Raw genomic sequence first — 20,521 nt, forward strand, 5'->3', positions numbered from 1 at the left:
GAGAATCATCATGGCAGCATCCCAATGGACTTTCTTGGGCTTATCCATAAATTGACTCACTCTGCTGACAGCATAGGCAATATCAGGTCGAGTAACAGTGATATATAGGAGCTTCCCAACAATCCCTCTATATTGTCTAGCATCAACATCTTCAGTATCATCATCATACAAGCGAGTATTGATGTCCATGGGTGTAGAGGCAGGTCGACATCCTAGCATACCTGTCTCTTGCAAGACATCAGTAACGTATTTCCTTTGGCACATGATAAGACCCTTCTGATTTCTGGCAAACTCAATACCTAGGAAATAGCGTAACTCACCAAGATCCTTGGTGACAAAGTGTCGTCCAAGGACGCCCTTGATGTTGGAAATCCCCTGAATATCATCCCCTGTAACAATGATATCATCAACATAGACAAGAACTATCACTGTACCTGTAGAAGTTTTCTTGACAAAAAGGGAATGATCAGCCGAAGAACGTCTGAAGCCCTCATACTCAATATTCTCTGATAATTTTTGAAACCAAGCTCGAGGACTTTGTTTCAGACCATAAATTGCCTTTCTCAATCTACACACTTTCTGACACTCCCCCTCAGCAACAAACCCTGGTGGTTGCTGCATATACACTTCTTCATGTAGGTCACCATACAGAAAGGCATTTTTGACATCAAGTTGTGATAGAGACCAATTCTTGCTGACGGCAACAGCGAGAAGAACCCGTAAAGAAGCATGTCGTGCCACAGGAGAGAAGGTATCATAATAATCAACCCCATAAGTCTGAGTATAGCCTTTTGCAACCAAGCGAGCCTTATATCTCTCAATGCTGCCATCTGCTCTGTATTTAACAGTAAATACCCATCGACAACCAACAATAGCTGCATCAGATGAAGGAGTAACTAGTGTCCAGGTGCCTCTAGACTGAAGGGCATCCATCTCTTCTTGCATAGCTGCGGCCCATTTGGGATCAGAAAGAGCGTCCATAGGAGTCGGTGGAAGAGCTACAGCCGACAGTCCCTTGACAAACTGGCGGTAAGTAGGAGTGAGTCGAGCCATGGACAAATGACCAGAGAGAGGATGCATAGTGCAACTGCGTTTGCCTTTCCTTTGAGCAATAGGCATATCAAGTTCATTAATATGAGGACCAGTAGCATGCTCTGGAGAGTCCCCTGTGGCATCATCACATAAAGAATGGTCAGCAGGATTTGTGTGTTCAGGAAGTACCTTGGGCATGCTGGGTGAAGGCACAGGAGCACAGGGGGCAGGTTGAACAGGTTTAGTGCGACGTTGGTAGATAGCCCCAAAACGCGAAGCAACGGGTTGTGGATAACTCATGAGAGGTAAAGGAAGGTGGACTTCATCACTAAATTCAGGCACCCTTAATTGAGTTCCATTGGGAGAGAAATAAGAGGTGGACTCAAAAAATGTAACATCAGCACTCACATAATATCGACGAGTAGAAGGATCATAACAACGATATCCCTTTTGAGTGCGGGAATAACCAACAAAGATCGTTTTGATAGCCCGAGGGGATAACTTATCTCGCCCAGGACCAAGTAACTGAACAAAGGCAACACATCCAAAAATACGAGGTGCAACAGAAAACAATTCTCTGTCAGGAAAAAGAACAGAGAAAGGAATAAGATCTCCCAACACGGATGACGGCATGCGATTAATAAGATAGCATGCTGTAAGAACAGCATCTCCCCAATAAGAATGGGGAACATGGCTGTGTATGATAATGGTTCTGGCGACATCAAGAATATGGCGGTGTTTTCTTTCAGCAACCCCGTTTTGTTGAGAGGTATAGGCACAAGAAGTTTGGTGAATGATACCCTTATCCCTGAAAAATTGTTCTAAAGAGGAAGCACAGAACTCAAGAGCATTGTCAGAGCGCACAATCTTGACACAAGTATCAAACTGAGTCAGAATTTCATTGATAAAATTTTTGATTACATGACCCGCTTCAGATTTGTGTTTCATAAGAAAAACCCAACTAACACGACTGTAATCATCAACAGCAACAAGATAATACCGATGACCCTGAAGGTCAGGAGTACGACTCGGGCCCCAAACATCAAAATGAAGTAACTCAAACACAGAGTGGCTACTTCTACTAGACCGCGGAGGAAAGGATGACCGATGGTGTTTGCCTAACTGACAAGACTCACATTGAAAAGACGACTTATGAGACAGCTGAGGGAGAACATGCAGCAGTTTCTGAAACGGGAGATGTCCAAAACGTAAATGCCAAGTATAAGCCGAGGATGAGGACGACCCCGACGAGGTAGATCCAGCAAAGGGAAAGGAGTGCACTAGCCTGTAGAGACCTCCCTGTTCACGGCCACTGCCAATCACCCTGCCCGTCAGTATATCCTGAAACACAAGAGAGGAAGAGTCAAATATAGCACGACAATTTAATTCTCTGGTAATCTGACTGATAGAAAGTAGGCTATGGGGGAATTCTGGTGCATGAAGAACGTGCTGCAGCGGCAATGATGAAGTAAGTTGGACCTCTCCATGTCCAACAACTGGTGAATCTTTTCCATCTGCTAGAATAACCGAACGACCCGGTGGAGTAGGGACGTAAGAGGTGAATTGCATCTTATCCCCACAGAGATGTGTCGATGCACCAGAATCAATAAGCCAATCTGTAGTGTCAGGAGGAGAGCAGACTGTACAAGCAGAATACATACCAGATGAAGAAGCACTCGCAGCGGTAGGAACAGTAGAAGTGGTCGGACCAGGGGATGGATGGGCGCTGTCGCCAATCAAGTGCCTCAACTGAGAGAGAATGTCATCTACATGCAACTCACTGGAGGATACCATGTGCTGAGGCTTAGGCTGCTCAGGAGAATCAGTAGATACAATCTGATTTGCAAAAGCTGGACGACCATGTTTCTGCCAACACTTATCCACAGTATGACCAATGCGGTGACAAAACTGACATACAGGGCGCGAAGGGGTATTGCCACGGCCACGGCCCCCTCTTCCTCTGGCAAAAAAGGGTCCTCCTCTGCCACGAGTAGCAAGCATAGCAGAAGTGGTATCAGGAACAGTCGATGCAGAGATCGGAATTCTGTTGAGCCTACTGTAAGCCTCATCAATAGGAGGAATCGAGGGACTAGTAAGCATTTGGTTCTTTGCGGATTCATAAACAGAGTCTAAACCAGAAAGAAAGACCCCTACCATAAGCATATCTCTGTATGCCTTTTGTTGTTCACACTTGCATGCGGGAAAGTAGCTATTCAGTCTCTCAAACATGGACTTGAGACTAGAATAATAAGTGTGAAGAGGTCTGCCATCTTGGCGCATCTGATGGATATCATGATGAAGCTGCATAATGCGCGTTTCATTTCTTGCCTGTGAATAAGTGGCAGCAAGGGAATCCCACATATCCTTTGCACTGTCCTTGTGCAAGACTTCATTTGCAATTTCTTGTGAGAGAGTACCAACAATCCATACCATAACCAATGAATTATCTTTAAACCAAGTAGTATATTTTCCTACCTTCTGTACGGGCTCGGGCTCCAATATGAGATGTTCCTTCTCATGGGCGATCAAAGTTCTTTTTACTTGCATGGCCCACATCTCGTAATTACCCCCATCCATTTTGGTGATAATGCTGGAAAATGGGGAACTCTTCATCTCTCCCGACGATACAAAGGAAGAGGTATTAGCGCCACTACTAATTTCAGACATCTTTCAACACAAAGGAGGAAACCGAGCCACGGAATAGGAAGTGCAGGCAAAAGAATACAATCACATATCGAAAGACAACATGCTGATCATGAAGCAATATGTAGTTAACGCAGGTAGCAATCCAGAAGTCCGATCGGCGAGAAGAGGCAACAGCAGAGCTGAACGAAGAGAGATACCAGAGACGACGGTGAGAAGAAAATCAGCGTGCAGAACCACGGGCAGAGCAGCGGCGGAACAGCGGCGGAGCAGCGTGCAGCGGAGGAGCAGCGTGCAGAGCAGCATGCAGCGGAAAGACGCAGAGAGGAAAAATCAGCGTTGAGGCGGCGGCGAAGGCAGACGGGCGGCGGCGGCGCAGGCGGACGGGCGCAGGAGGACGGGCGCAGGGAGACGGGCGCAGGCAGACGGGCGGCGGTGGCGCAGGCGGACGGGCGCTGGCAGACGGGCGCAGGAGGCACAGGCGGAGGCGGCGCAGGCAGACAATGGGTAGGGCGACGAGGGGCAGCAGGGATGGATCAGGCGGCAATGGACAGGGCGGCAAAGGGCGAGGCGGCAATGGACAGGGCGGCAAAGGGCGGCGGCGGCGACTGACGCCGATGAGGCGGCGGCGGCGCCGCTCAGTCGGCGACAACTCGCTGAGGAGGAGACGGCTGGAGCTCTGATACCATGATAAAGTTAAGAGAACTAATCTTTGATTAACATCGAAAGAATCCCTAACTCCTCTTTATATAGACTAGAGGAGAGGGATAAGTTACAAGAAAGTCATTAAAAGAAACATTATTACACAAGTGCCCTCTCAAGCCTAATACTGAGTATAAACACGTCTTAACAGTTTTTGACATCCAGTTGATACATGTGCCAGTCATGGTGGACAGCCACAGGAATGATAAGACGAATGGTTCCCAACCGAGCAACTGGAGAGAAGGTCTCAAAGAAATCCACACCGTAGGTCTGCGTGTAGCCCTTAGCAACCAACCGAGCTTTGTATCGTTCCATAGAACCATCTGAATTATATTTCACTGTGAATACCCACTTTGAGCCAACAATATCACAACGAGGAGGAGGATCAACAAGTTCCCAAGTGCCTCTCTGCACTAAGGCATCCATCTCATTTTGCATAGCTCGTCTCCATTGGGTGTCTAATAAAGCCTGCTGGTGACACGTAGGAACTGTATGAGCAGCCAGAGCTTGAATGAACTGTTGCATATTTTTACCAACACCATCAGTAGACACAAAATGAGATATAGGATGTAAAGTACATTGTCATCTGCCTTTGCGAAAAGCAATAGGTAAGTCTTGACAGGGATCAGAATGACTAGGGCTATGCACTTCAGATGTACTTACCTCCTGAGAAACCGTTGGCGAAGGATTATGAGAAGGGTCCTGTCGACGTGTGTAGACCAGCGGAGGATCACGAAACTTGGACACTACAGTAGAAGGAGATTCAGAAGGAAACAACTCCAAAGGAATAGGAGGAATAAGTAGTGGGTCTGGCGATGGTGGCATCTTAGGAAGGATGGAAGAGGAGCTATAATAAGGCTGAGACTCAAAGAATGTGACATCCGCACTGATATACTCCTTTTGAGTTAAGGGATCAAAGCATTTGTAGCCCTTATGGTTTCTGGAGTAGCCTATAAAGATACACTTAATGGCTTGGGCTCCCAATTTATCACGTGTGGGTTCAAGTATGTGAACGAAGCATGTGCAACCAAATACTTTGGGAGCCACTGGAAATAAAGGTCGTTGTGGATGCACAAGTTTAATGGGAACCTTGTTGTCAATGAAGGATGAGGGTAAACGGTTGGTTAAGTAACAGGCCGTGAGGATGGCATCTCCCCAAAAAGATGCAGGTAACTTGGTATGAAGCATTAGGGAACGAGCCACATTTAGGAGTTGGCGATGTTTACGTTCAACTACTCCATTTTGTTGGGAGGTATGAGGACAAGTAAACTGATGAGAAATGCCATTATCGGAGTAAAACTTCATTAAGGTTGAGGCTTTGAACTCAAGGGCGTTATCAGTGCGAATGTTTTTAACAAGAATACCAAACTGGGTCTTTATTTCAATAATAAGATTTTTGAGAATACATACTACTTCAGACCTTTCCTTCAAAAGGAAGACCCAAGTGACTCGAGAATAATCAACAACAATGACAAGAAAATACCGAAATCTTGACCTACTAGCAACTCTGCTAGGACCCCACACATCAACATGAAGAAAATCAAATAATCCACAACTGGACGGACAAAGACTCGATGAATAATGACTACGGGTGTGTTTGCCAAGTTGACAGGCTTCACACTGGAACGACTCTGGTATTGAAAGCTGAGGAAGAAGGTGACGGAGCTTGGAGACAGATGGATGACCAAGTCTTAGATGCCACTGGAAAGAGGAGGACGGTGAGGTGATCGATGATGCTGCAATACCTACTGGATCCGACAGGAAGTAGATGCCCCCTTTCTCATAGCGTCCACCAATCGTCTTCCCAGTTTGCAAGTCCTGAAATGAACATAAACCATAATCAAATGTAACACGACAGTGTAAGTCATTAATCAATTGTCTAACTGATAACAAATTTGTTGGGAACTTAAGAGCATATAACACATTAGGAATAGTCATAGATCGAGAAATCTTGATATCACCATAACCCAGAATAGGTGACCATCTACCATCTGCAAGTTTCACATGACGTGCCTGAGGCAACATGTGTAGCACAATAAACATAGAAAGTTTACTACAAAAGTGGCTCGATGCTCCGGAATCAATAATCAAAGTAGTACCTGTATCATGTGGGACACTATCAACAGACATAGCACTGTCTATCATGACTGTAGAGGCCGACGGCTGGGAAGATCTGAGTGCTAGGAAGTCCTCATACTCAGACTTGTTGATACTCACTGACACTGTCTCAAGGTGAGAAGGAGATAAAGACCCATCTACAACTGATGAAGCTGCCTGAACAGACCCAATAGGAGATGGTAAAGAATTCTTGCCCTGCTTAGATGCAACATTTCTTCCTAGGGATGCACCGGAAGGACGACCATGTTTATCCCAACATCTGTCTTCTGAATGTCCTATTTTACTACAATAGGTGCACTAAAATCTTCCCCTACCTCCTCCTGACCCACGACCAATGCCTCTCCCCCTGAATGAACCGCGTCCACGACCTCCTGAGGCTACCAAGGCCAAAACCTGTAAGTCACTAGAGGGCTGAGAAAGGGTCACAACAAGACGACTGAGTCTGTTGCAGGCGTCGGCTAGGTCAGGGATTTCTGCTCCAGTCAACATCTGAGCCTTTGCTACAGCATATTTAGGGGAGAGACCCTGGAAAAACTTCGCAACTATAGATTGTTCACCATGAGTTTTATGACATGTTGGACATGGGGGACGTAATGCTTTAAGTCGTTCATAGATGGACTTGAGGGAAGCGAAGTACTGAGCAAGACTTTGATCACCCTGTTGCAAATTAAGTAATTCCTCCTCCACTTGCAATATCTTGCTAACATTCTTGTCATTTGAGTAAGTTTGTTTCAAGAAATCCCACATTTGTTTGGCCGAGGTATAGTATGCAATAGTTGATGCTATTTGTGGTTGCACACTATTGATGATCCATGACATGACAATATTATTATCTCCCTTCCATGAAGCATATTGTCCACTCTTCTCGACAGGCTCATTTTCTTCTATAACATGCTCCTTCTCATGTCCAATCACTGACATCATAAACACACGAGACCAAATCTCATAGTTAGATTCATCTAACTTTACCGTAGAACCATAAGAGAATGGGTTTCCTCCACGTTTAACCTCATGAAAAAAATCAGTCCTGAGATTTTCAGCCATTGCAAATCTATCCACAAGGGATCAACCACCACAGGCAAGAGAAATTATATATATATATATTGAAAAAGAGACTGATCAGCAAGACCAAACTTCCCACACAGCCATGTTAGATGCACAAGTGCAAGCAAACCGCTGTCCAACTGTTGACAGCAACCCACGGCCAACAAAAAACAGCAATCTGAAAAAAACTGGTCGCAGGCAGCTTCAAGGCAGAACAGGGCTGAATCTTCTAAAATCCGCCAAAATTCATCCAGAGCTCGGATCGAGCTGAATTTTGGACTGAAGCTTGCTGGGATGATTATCTACAGACACCCAAAAGATGAGGGGCAAATGCCCACCCTAAGGTCCACTCGTTGTCAAGGCAAGGAGCTGGACTGTCGCCTGTCACATGCTGTTTCAGAACAGGGCAGGGCAGCTCCTCCTCACGATCTCAGCAGGAAACAAGCAAATCCAGTCTTCACCAACCAACTTGTCTATTTATGTATCTAACGCAGCTGTACCACACATTAATTTTCACACATCATGGATAACGACATCAGATAAATGTAGTCAACGTAAACTGCCACAAAAAAAAATCATAAAGAGCAGTCCTCGACTTGGCTGCCTTGATCATAGACCACATCAACCCATAAGAGTCCAGACGACTGGAGTCTATTCATGCATACTTCCTAGCGTGAATAGACTCCTCCACCTAGTTCCGTTGCTAGAAATCAGTCAGCTAGAACAAATGAGAAGAGAAGAAGGAAAAGACGAAAGAAGAGGAAGGAGAACAAGACGGTGGAAGAGATAGCCTGAGAAGGAGAAGGAGGGTCGCTGGCTGTTCACGTCACGTCGCCAGATTCACGGACGTCTGCAGCCTATCGCCGGCTGTTCAAGTTGCGTCGCCTGTCACGTCCCGCTCTGATACCATGTTGCAGCCTTGAAACGTGGAGAGAGAGAGAGAGGACTGAAGACGTGAGAGTTGAGAAGAAAAGAACACGTTTAATTCACTAACCCTAATCTCTATTATAAAGAGATTAGGGTAGAAAGAAGATTTACAGATTACATCAATCTAAAATAAAGAAAATATTAAAGAGATCTTATAACTCTTTAATATTACAAAGAACCACCTAGAAACATAAACATTCTTATTTCAACATAGTGTACTTATCTTATGTTGAACAAGGGGATAAAAGAGTGATGATGCTAGTTCTGTTTGTAGTTTTTCACTGCTACTGTTATTCAATGAGTTGGTCCTCCACATTGGAAGAAGTTGAGAGACAAAAGATGGTTGAAGGAAAATGTTATACATGGTGGATGCAGAAGGGAATAGGGAAGAGAGGCTGCAACAGGAGTTAGTTTTCCTCTAAGGAAGACGACTCTTGAGTTTACATAGAGGAGGATAAAGTTATGCAAGACCATTTGGATCATAAGGGTATTGAGTTGGGTTTAGATCCAAATCCTTTCCAAAGTAGGTTTGAGTTTGGGTCCTTGAGATTTTTTTATCAAAACCAACCTATTCTTGATCCCAATGGAATATCAAGCCAGGATTACAGATCTGGGCTCATCCTTGGATCCACAATGATGTTGCATTTAACTTCTTTTACTTCTGGTTGAATTTACCTGAAATGCACATACTGAGACTTATGAGACAAATATATTTAACATGGTTTTTGAGAATATGTACACTGTAAATGCATAAATAATATGATACACTAGTATGCATGATTCATGCAACATCACATCCTGATGAGATGTATCTCTTCATTATTAAGAAAAGCAACAGTTATTGGTTGCTCGACCTTTCAACCGATGTTTGAAGATTCTCTCTCTCTCTTCCCTCCTTCAAAAAAAAAAAGGTAGTGTTATGCCAATCCTTGTACTACATCTTGCGATTAGCTGTTTTTTTTTTTATTGATATTCCTCATCTCTACAGCCAAATCTGCTCCCATGATTACCCTTGCTTAGAAATTGAAAGGAAAAATTTGCACTATAACTGGTATCTGTCATCAGTCATCCCTCTTTGTTGCAGTAGGGGTTTTCAAACTACTTGAATCCTGCTCTCGTCAGCTTCGACTTGTTGTTGTGAATTTGTAATGGTTATCATTACTTGCATAAGAATTGTTGCTTGTTTTCCAGTGATAATATATGATGAAAATTTCAGGAACATAGACGGCTGAGGAGTTCATTCACTCTTGACTTCTACAAGAAGGCATATGAACATATCGTAGATCAGTATCCTTATTGGAACCGTTCATCGGGGAGAGATCATATATGGGTAAGTAGTTAGAAAACATCTAGGCCACTGATTGAAGGAGCTGCATTGCAATGCCTGACGTGTAATTTTTCTGTCCTAGTTTGTAACCTGGTCTCTTTCCTTCCATGTGAAGGCAGTCTTTTTCATGGGATGAAGGTGCCTGCTATGCTCCTAAAGAGATATGGAACAGCATGATGTTGGTGCACTGGGGGAACACAAACACAAGGCACAATCGCTCAACAACAGCATATTGGGCTGACAACTGGGATGAAATTCCTAAAGAGGAAAGAGGTGATCACCCATGTTTTGACCCAGATAAGGATATCGTTATCCCTGCATGGAAAAGGCCTGATCCAGATTCCCTACATTCAAAATTATGGGCCAGGTAATTCACTAGTTATAAAGTTCCAAAAATTACTATTTGGTTCAAATAGATGAGTTTTGTGAGTAAGGGAAACAGAAACATGATTTTTCTATTCCTTGAGATGTCAAGTCATTCCTTGTGCAACTCATCTTGGCTTCTTGGAAACTCTGTGCCAACTTGTTTGTGAATCTCCATTGCACAACTACCACTTTTGGTTTTGATTTTTCATCTAAGAAGCCACTTTGTCAAGTCAAATGGAACTTAGAGAAATGGACCCGATTTGCAGATCTCTCTTCGAGCGCCAGACACTCTTTTATTTTAATGGAAACCTGGGACCTGACTATCATAATGGAAGACCTGAAGCTTCGTATGTTATCACCCATGCAAGTTGAGAAAGTCTTTTTCATTTTAACCCCTTTCTCCTTTCTTTGTATTGATTGCTGAGAATGTATTGCCATTCAGATATAGTATGGGTATTAGGCAGAAAGTTGCTGCTGAATTTGGTTCAACTCCTAACAAGAAAGGAGAACTTGGAAGGCAGTACAGCCCTGATGTAATAGTTACACCAGAACGCACTGATAGCTACCCTGAGCAATTGTCCCGTTCTACTTTCTGCGGTGTATTTCCTGGAGATGGTTGGAGTGGTCGCATGGAAGACAGTATATTGCATGGCTGTATTCCTGTAGTCATTCAGGTAAAGCTTCTTTTTTTCTTAGCAATATAATGATTTAAAGTCGACTAGAGTACTGGTTTTATTTCTCAGTCTTCCTTTAATGGCATAATCTTTGACAACAAATGCTAGCATCTGAACTATGTTTACGCTCTTTTCCCATTTTGTTTCTCTGTGAGTTCATCAACATCGTTTGTCGGTAACCATTGCAGGATGGGATCTTTCTCCCATATGAGAATGTGCTTAACTATGAGAGTTTTGCTGTTCGCATTCCTGAGGATGAGATCCCAAATTTGATTAAAATTCTTCAGGTAATTAAGTTTTCCTTCCTTTCCTCCCTTTTCTAGTAGTAGCGTTCTGTTTAATACTCGTTCCTAAGGTAGCATTCTGTTGGGACAGTTTTAGTTTATTTTTTCTCTTTTCGGGTTGGTGGTTGGGTTGGGGGTTAAGAGGGGGCAAGTGCAACCCTTGACATTTATTGGGCCCAATTAAAGGTATAAATATGTATCGTTCGATTTGTCTCCCTTATTGGTTGCTTTTTGGAAATCAGCATTTGTTTTTCCTGTTGCTCTTCCACAAGTAGCTGCACACGAGCCGAGTCGAGCTCCCTGACACAAGCTCGAGCTCGAACTCGACTCCCTTAACTCGATTAACTCGTTTATGTCTTGTTTTTTTAAACTTGTTTATGTCAACTCGTTTAACTCATTTACGACACCAAAGCAAATTCTATGGTACAACTAAAAGGGCAAAATGCATGCAAACAAAATCCACCATGAAAACCAACTATGTGCCCAAGCACTAATTCAAACACAATCAGGAAGATGTTTCTCAAACAAAATGAAATTTAAGGAAGAGATCGATTACTGCTTTGCGCAGTTTCTTGATCAATGCCATTGGCTTCCTCTTCAAACCTCTATGGAACCTACACATTCGTCAAAAAGATGGAAAACCATATAAAAGAGAGAGAGGAGGATGGAAAACAAAGTGCGAGAGATACAAACCATCTTCGAGCCCGGGAATGGAAAAGTTTGATGAGCTCCTCAGTGGGCATGTCAAGGAGGGCATCCAGATCAACTCCCTTGAAACCGAACTTCTTGAACGTCCTCCTCTTCATCTATCTGCCAGCAACCTCCGTCTCGACATCCACTTGCAAAAAAAGCCCTAAATGTGTATTGGCAGAGCTTCAAAAGAACGCTAGGGTTTCAGGGAAAGACGATAATAGAAACTAACCAGTATAGTGGCCGGACTCTGCCGGATGGATGGTGGTGGTCATGGCATGTGCGGCGGTGAGTCGGTGTGGGTGGTAGAGAGGAGAGAGAGTGGCAGTGAGTCGGTGCGGCCGTGGGCAGTAGAAATGAGAGAGAGACAGAGGGAGAAGTCGAAATGAAAATGGTAAAAATGAAAACATAATAAAAAAAAAAGTTTAACCTAAATCGGTGAATCGGTTTTGGTGGCTCGGTGAACCGGTTCATATAATTAAGCGAAACGATTTTCAGTAATCGACTCGAGCCGAGCATAAACGAGTCCAGTTCTTACAACTCGAACTCAACTCGTTTAATGTTTCGAGTATAAGTTTAAACTCGAGCTCGGCTCGTTTATAAAGGAGTCGAGCTCGAGTTTTTCCGAGTGAGTTCGAGTCGAGCCCGAGTTGGCTCGACTCGCTGTGCAGCCCTATCCACAAGCTGATGGAAACCAAGTCATAGAAGGGGTGGCTTAGGTACTAAAGAACCTGTAAATCCAGACTTGGCCAGAGTTGGGACTACTCACAGAAGTGCTGATTCAGGTTAAAATGAAATTACTACACCTGCAGGCTATTAATAAGGCGGAGGTAGAAGTCAAGTTACAAAACGTGCACAAACTGTGGCAAAGATTTTTGTATCGTGATTCTGTTTTGCTTGAAGCTGAAAGACAGAAGTTGGGAGGTCACTTGAGTAGCTGGGCAGTGGAGTTCTCAAAACTGGTTGAGGATGACGCGTTTTCTACATTCATACAGGTCCATTTCTCATTCAATCATTGGACGATTATCTATTAAGAATTGACTGTTTTAGAGCTCTTAGTTTTTAACTTTCTAACATGGTTTCTAATTATCCTGTCTGCATCTTATTTTTCTTTAGCTACTAGCATCTAATTCAGCTACACAAAAGGTTCCATTCTCCCTTTATTTCGTCCTCTAATTATTGTGCATTCAGTGTTTATTTTCATATTACCATATAATTTAAGGATATAAATGAGCTTTGCAAAACAATTAATCACATGAAGCAGAGAATTATAGGCAAAACCATTTAGACAAGATTGATGTGATACTGGATATGAATCTGCAGCATAAAAGACTCAACTCCCTCGCATTGTTTGAGTGCTTACTGCAAGGATCTTCAAAATGTACTCAGAGATTCTAGATATGACACCCTGAGAAATTAGATGCTATCTGTACAAACAGTTTTTCAATCTGTCCTTGGGCTGTTCACTTCAAGATTTATATGGTTTGAGCGGTATATGACTTCTCAAATGCAGTGGAAACTTTGTAATAACTGCAACCAAATGAGCTCTCAAGCAAATAGAGCGAAAATTTGTGCCTGCACACACACACATACGTATATGATTCATACTTTGCCTATCCAATATATGAGTCGTCAGGACTTTTGGCTGGCTTGCATTTGTTTTTACAAATCTATCAGCATGGGTATGGGTGTGGTCGGAATGTATAAAACTATATGTTTCAAAGGAAAATGAAGGAAAAGAAAATAAAAAAAAATCTGATGTGTGGATTGAATTTTGTATAATCAACAAAATCAATGGTTTGAGGTTGATCGTGTCACCAAATCTGACCTGTGTAAGTCCCTGTATTTTTTTCAACATATAGTTTTGAACGATCTGACCAGATTTGTGGGGTTAGAGCCGTTAGACTTGTGAATGGGCTGGAGTTTTGTAAAACCGGCTGGATGGAAAAAAGTGGCTAGCCTACAGACATACACATATATGGTTTTTAAGGTATGAGCACCGAGTAATATGGTTGCTACCATGCAATACTGTGAGTTTTCTGATTAACATGACCAAATGACACAAGTTAAGGCATTTGAAGTGATTTTTTCTATTGCAAACCACCTACATTTCCTTTTTGAGCTTGCAGCCCTTATGTCCATTCTAATCAAACAAGATTTGATCGTTGAAGTTAGTGCACATAGTTTAAGAGTTCTGTATGTAGGTTTACTTGTTCTAGATGGTATCAATCTGGACTTGGAGAACTCCCTTAACTCTTTGCACGTTTAATGCTCTGTATTTAGCATTGAATGAGGAAAAGAGTAGGAAATTGTGAAGGCATATGCAATACATGCACGCACACACACACACACATGTGTGTGCATTTACAATAGAATGGTAACGTGCTGATGATTAAACTTGGAGCTGAATATCATATAACACATGAATATCCAGAACTAGTGTCCATGATGTTTTAGCCCTCTTCTTTTGCTTGCGTGTTCATACACAAGATGAACATCCTAGTTTGTTTCTGTTTCTTTCAGTTGGTAGCAGGGAGGTTGTCTTTGTATTCTCTCTCTCACGGCAGTAATCTATGTATGACCAGGTGTTGCACTACAAGTTGCATAATGATCCATGGCGGGAACATCTTGATGTTCAAGGAAAAGGCTATGGGTTGCCAAGGGGATGCTTGAGAAGAATCAACTGACTCTGGTTGTATGAACAATTTTCTTGTTAAAAGATGCAGGTGTGGTTTCAGTTGGTGAACGGGGCTAAGTGTTCTGCTGAAGCTGGTGGCTTGGTGAATGATGAAGTGTGAAACAATGTATCGCAGCTTCAACTTGATCTGTTCTCTTCAACTCAACTGCCAAGAAAGAGTGAAAAGTGAAGCAGCGGACAAAATGGAATACCAGATGATAGCAAAACCAGGTGCCGGCCAATTCATTGTGTGATCTAATTCGTTGTCCTGGCCACTTGACAAGGTTTTTAATTTTTCCTGTATCTTGGAGATCAAGGTACAGCTTCTGCTTGTAACTGTAGCATGTCTTGTGTTTATGCTGAGCGCGTCATAAAAGGAATGAAAGGGACTACTTCGCACATTTTTTGGAAAAAGTTCTGGAAAAAAACATAAATAGTTAAAAACACGTCTACCCTTTGTAGTATTGCTAAATAGTACACGTAGATTTTCTCATCTTTAAATATCCATCGCGAACTGTTAAGTTAATGAAAATTTACTAGTTTGCTCTCCAAAAAAAAAAAAGAGAAATGAGAGATATATTTATCTGGCAAAAAAAAAAGTTTTGCATGGATTTTCAGCATTGATGACAAAAATGTTCACTTTGAATGTGGTTAAACATGGATTAGTAACATTGTTCGGTACTTTTAGTTAAAGAGACTAATATAAACTAAGCAACATGATGAAGGGATTTGTTTATATTAACTGAAGGGATTGTAGGCATTTTGTCTTTAACCCCAACTTTAGTGATCAAGAACTTCCACGGAGACAACAAATGTTGCTCAACTATTGCCTAAGGGTTTGTTTGATAAGCCCGACTCTTTTCTAAGGTGTACTGGGAGGGTGGAATTTTAAGTACTATGTGAAAGATTCGAAACATGTTCTGTACCCGTGTTATGCCTTTGCGAAGTAAAATTCCAGGAACAAAAAAGGTTGGCCTTAAGGTTGCAAATCCAGATTTTTAATTCAGTTTTTTGCACTTTTCAAGTTCTTAAAATCTTGGTTTTTTATTTTTCAAAAAGGTGCAGTGTTTGGTAATCATTGTAAATCTGAAAAACAGATCTCGTTTTCATTTTTATTTGGTTTAGATGTACCCATGGAAAATCTGAAAACTTCTCTCTCACTCTTTGCATTCCTGCATACCCATCATCTGATTTGGGCGGAATAAATCAGTTCTTATAAACCCCATCAGCTGACTTGGGCTAAGTATAACAAACATGCTGGGCTGGAGTGAGTGGACAAACAACTCATCCATTGAATTTAAACTATCTTGACATGCTAACTAACCACAAAGTTCAGTTTCCTAAAGCTGATAAAAGACTTCAACGTTTGCAGTCGCAAGGCTTGTTCCAAGAGCCTATTTTGACCATCACCGCGGGATCTTCTTCGGCAGTTGATACCGAACTTGTAGTAGGATCAATTTCGAAGAATTGCAGTAGCACCTGCTCTAAATCCTTTAGAGTATAAGAAAACTATTCCTTTAGTGGCTGTTTGGTAACAGTAACACAAACTTGCTTCAAAAAAATGGGCAGATTGTTTGAAAGTGTTTTATGAATCTGTTTTACTTTTTGAAGGCATATTTATGGGATACTAACAATATGGGATACTAACAATATGGGATACTAACAACGTGTTATTATTGCCAAACAACTCCTTAATAATATAAGATTTTAGCATAAATGAAAATGTGTATTTAATAGAGTAGAGAATTGAGCACACACACACACATATATATATATATATATATATATATATTAATTATACCAGTCAGCTGTCGATGACTAAACATCTAAAAATGGTCACTTAAAACACATGCCAACCCAACTTATTATGGTGTTGTAAAAGCGAAGGCTGCATGTTTGTGTTCTAATAACTAAACCTTGTCATGTTCCACATGCCGCGTGACAGTGCAGGGCTACATGAGTGATGATTGAATGAATTTCCAGGAGTTTCCTGGAGAAATAGAGGAGCATTTTCATCATCGGGACTTGATGCTGGAGCGTGCTCATACCCATTTTATACAGACCGGGAGCTCCGAGCGGTTGATGCGCCGAGAGAAGGTTCTGAAATTTCCCAAAAAAAAAGCCGAAACTCTCCTTGATGTTCTTTCATTCTCTTCCATCAAACACGCCGTAGTTCTTACGGTGAGCAAAACAGTACCAGCCTCGGGCGCTTTTACATTTCTTCAAGGAGAGGGATAGATGAGCATCGGCAGCAGCAAGATGGACGGAGGCAAGGGTAAGAAGGGTTCTTCTGGAATCTCTCTCCAGCAATTCATCACTACTACGATGCCCCTGATCGACATGGAGAAGGTTCTTCCTCTTCCGCGTACTTCTGGCCGTTGCTAACTATTTGGGCCGACTACGATGCCTGTCGGATGCTCATATTACGATTATTTTTTCCAACCTTTGAATCTTAAAGTTTTCTGTGTTTACGTTAATAGGAAGCTGAAATAGCTGCAGCTTTAGATTCCGGTTCACCAGTTCCTGCAGCAACTGCTCAGAAACGCAACTCTGTGCTTTTTAATTTGAAGTGTACTGATGTCCAGGTACTCCTCGATTGCACATTCATTTGGTGCCTTCATCAGTCGACTTGCCTTGCTTTCCGTCAATTCATGCTTCCATTTCTTGTTATTTCCTCAGACAGGGTTGATGGGAAAGGCCCTTCTTCTTTTCGAACCAAATAAAGGGGACGTTCTTCCTGCTCATAAGGTGATGCATATTTCTGTAGCAAATATACTTAGCTATTTTCTCCTTTTCCTGCGGCTACCATTCGTGAAGCAGATACCTTCGCTGAGCATAGTGGTGGCATCTTTTGCTTTGCTTTATAGGTGATGATTGCTATTTATTTCCATTTTTTGTCACGAACATTGTCAGTCCCTCTTTTATGCTTATTACGAAAAAATTTATGTTCAAATGGCATACTAATCATCCGGACGAAGAAAACTTATGCAATTGTAAACTTCAGATGTCACATATGCACGCATGAGAGATATATTTACAAGCTCACACATAAATACGCGCTCCCTCCGTTACATACTCCATTGCATGCCATGTTGGTCTTCCATTTCGTTCTCTACCAGCTAATGGTGTCTATCGCAACCATTTCTGAGGGCGTACATTCTCCTTTCCTGATGCAGTTTGGGCCTCATGATGTAGTTGTTCTAAGACAAAATAAGGCCGAGGCAGGGAGTGCCTCTCTCGGTCAGGGAGTGGTGTACCGTCTGAAGGTATTTTCTTCTGCATGGTTGTGGGCCTATCCAATTTCATGTGTTATGGAACAAAGCCTTTTGCTTTGGTGTTGCAACATGGTCACCAGATCACCTTTCTATCATTCTTCTTATTCTCTTCGTCTGTCTGCTTCTTTTCTTCTTATTTGCTTGTTCACTTTATGTTCAGGATTCATCAATTACAGTTGCTTTTGATGACATTCCAGAAGATGGCTTAAATGTGCCCCTCAGGCTTGAAAAAGTTGCAAATGAGGTGAGCAGCAATTATATATGTTGGTATTCTGTGTTAAGCTTTGGCAACATGTGCCATGTATGGGTGACTGACACATGACCTCCCATTGTAATTGAGCTGCTTTTCCTGTGTGCAGTTGATGCTTCATTAATCTCAATTTCAATTGCTAAGAATAGGAATACATGATATTTGATTTTGTGTGATGATATGGGCAAAGTGTTGAAATTGTGATGGAGTTGATGCCAGATTGATTCAATTTTTTTTATCTAGCTGTTGGTGGCTGGTCTGATGTCAACTACATTTTTTTTGGCACTGCAGCTAAGGTCTTTGGCTGCTTGCAGTGGAGATCAGATCCGTTTTTGTTATGGTTCTGTTAGATTCAGATCTGATATATATATTGCTGCGAGTTGGGATGTATGGGTGACTGACACATGACCTCCCATTGTAATTGAGCTGCTTTTCCTGTGTGCAGTTGATGCTTCATTAATCTCAATTTCAATTGCTAAGAATAGGAATACATGATATTTGATTTTGTGTGATGATATGGGCAAAGTGTTGAAATTGTGATGGAGTTGATGCCAGATTGATTCAATTTTTTTTATCTAGCTGTTGGTGGCTGGTCTGATGTCAACTACATTTTTTTTGGCACTGCAGCTAAGGTCTTTGGCTGCTTGCAGTGGAGATCAGATCCGTTTTTGTTATGGTTCTGTTAGATTCAGATCTGATATATATATTGCTGCGAGTTGGGTGTTTGGCTGAGTATTTTTACTTCTGCAGTTATCTCTGATCTGACACAGGTGGATCGGATCTGGCATGGCATGATTTTTATTCACATTTGATTTCAGTTTTTGATAGTTTCTATTAATTGAGGGCGTTGTAGTGTTGTTGATCGTTGGTGCACGTTGAAAGTTAGGATAGTGATTCATAAGGCTTCAACATTCTGCACCTTGAATTATCGTTCTTCAAGGATCTCACGTACTTCGTTGTATGTGGGTTTTTACCAGGTTTTATGGGATCTTCACCTAACATTCGTTATAGTGTTTGACAAACTGTGAGGTGGTGCAAGGTGAGGGTGATCGGTGACGAATGTGAGGTGACGAGCGTGTACGGCGTGTTATTTCTTGGGTATAATACGTCGAAATTATATATCTTGGGAAAATCTGGGGAAATTTTTTAATAAATCAAAAGAAACTTGAAGATTAGGTAAAAGTGAAATAAATAAAAAAAATTAATAATAAGACATTGAAAAATGATTACATAAAATCATAAACATGATAGGATGTGGGTGAAAAATAGTACATTAAAAGCAAATGATAGCCATATGTAGGATTTACAAAATAATAAATTTGGTTGGTCCCCATGCTAGACCCAATTTACTCTGGCGCATGATATGAAAGCTGTTATGAAGGAGTTAGTGCTATGGGTTAGGGGTTTCGTTGGAGCAGCTGGGATCTCTCTCCCTTTCTTCTTTATTGCATCTGATTTTTTGTAAACCATCTCTCTCTCCTCTTTATTACATAATTAATCTTCATTACTACATGCACCTTTCAGCTATCTCTCTTCTTTATTATGCTTAATTTTCTGGTCAGTCACCTCTCTCTCTTATTTAATACATTTGAAAGATAGAAACTCACGGTTTGGCTGAACACTTTGTTGCAGCCTTGAGACGTGGAGAGAGAGAGAGAAAGAGTTGAAGACGTGAGAGTTGGGGGGGGGAAAACTTAATCTATTCACTAACCCTAATCTCTATTATAAAGACATTAGGGTAGAAAGGAGATTTACAGAGTACATCAATCTAAAATAAAGAAAATATTAAAGAGATCTTATAACTCTTTAATATTACAAAGAACCACCTACAAACATAAACTCTTCTAATTTCAACACTCCCCCTCAAGTTGGAGCATACATATTAAACATGCTCAGCTTGCCACAACATTTAGAGAAATCACCAATAGGGAGAGATTTGGTGAAGACATCCGCATACATATTAATCAATTTAGTATTCAGAACACTGGGGGTAGTGATGGGTTTGCAATTAGTGATACCTGCCCTGTCCAAAACATCAAGGGTATACTTGTGCTGTGTAAGAGTCAAACTATCATTTGTCCTGTCATGTTCAACACCCAAAAAATATCGTAATTCTCCCAGATCCTTCATCTTGAATTCTTGCTTCAACATACCTTTAACATAAGATATATGTGAAGAAGAATTCCTAGTTATAACAATATCATCAACATAGATAAGTAACCAAGTGGTAACTTCTCCAGTATGATAGATAAACAAAGAGTGATCAAGAGAGCTTCGGAAAAAATCAACTTGTTGTATATGATGAGAAAAACGATCAAACCATGACCTAGAAGCTTGCTTCAACCCATATAGAGACTTGTGTAATTTGCAAACCCATTTTTGAGGATCATGAGTAGTGTAGCCAGCCGGAGGTTGCTCCATGTATACCTCTTCCTTAAGAATTCCATGAAGAAAAGCATTTTTTACATCTAACTGATAGAGAGGCCATCCATACGAGACTGCAAGAGAAATA

At 41.7% G+C, this 20,521-nt stretch overlaps 2 protein-coding genes across 6 annotated transcripts in view; both read left to right on the forward strand.

The window, feature by feature from the left end:
* The window catches only part of LOC116256114 (uncharacterized), a 45,267-nt gene extending 30,290 nt beyond the window's left edge, over nt 1-14,977 (forward strand). For 2 of the 4 annotated variants that reach the window (XM_031632326.2, XM_031632329.2), the window contains exons 8-14: nt 9,683-9,796; nt 9,913-10,160; nt 10,426-10,506; nt 10,602-10,833; nt 11,022-11,120; nt 12,620-12,802; nt 14,393-14,977. In XM_031632326.2, the coding sequence (XP_031488186.1) occupies nt 9,683-9,796; nt 9,913-10,160; nt 10,426-10,506; nt 10,602-10,833; nt 11,022-11,120; nt 12,620-12,802; nt 14,393-14,494 (1,059 nt within the window). In that variant the 3' untranslated portion in view covers nt 14,495-14,977. The remainder of the gene's footprint in view (nt 1-9,682; nt 9,797-9,912; nt 10,161-10,425; nt 10,507-10,601; nt 10,834-11,021; nt 11,121-12,619; nt 12,803-14,392) is intronic. The other 2 variants (XM_031632328.2, XM_031632327.2) reach the window with 2 other exon arrangements.
* A 1,401-nt stretch (nt 14,978-16,378) lies between these two features.
* The window catches only part of LOC116256012 (uncharacterized), a 121,747-nt gene continuing 117,604 nt past the window's right edge, over nt 16,379-20,521 (forward strand). Inside the window, exons 1-5 of one of the 2 annotated variants that reach the window (XM_050078494.1) lie at nt 16,379-16,833; nt 16,965-17,069; nt 17,164-17,232; nt 17,661-17,750; nt 17,920-18,003. In XM_050078494.1, the coding sequence (XP_049934451.1) occupies nt 16,723-16,833; nt 16,965-17,069; nt 17,164-17,232; nt 17,661-17,750; nt 17,920-18,003 (459 nt within the window). In that variant the 5' untranslated portion in view covers nt 16,379-16,722. The remainder of the gene's footprint in view (nt 16,834-16,964; nt 17,070-17,163; nt 17,233-17,660; nt 17,751-17,919; nt 18,004-20,521) is intronic. The other variant, XM_031632127.2, reaches the window with a different exon arrangement.

Source organism: Nymphaea colorata, chromosome 6, assembly GCF_008831285.2.
Source record: "Nymphaea colorata isolate Beijing-Zhang1983 chromosome 6, ASM883128v2, whole genome shotgun sequence".
Classification (NCBI taxonomy): domain Eukaryota; kingdom Viridiplantae; phylum Streptophyta; class Magnoliopsida; order Nymphaeales; family Nymphaeaceae; genus Nymphaea; species Nymphaea colorata.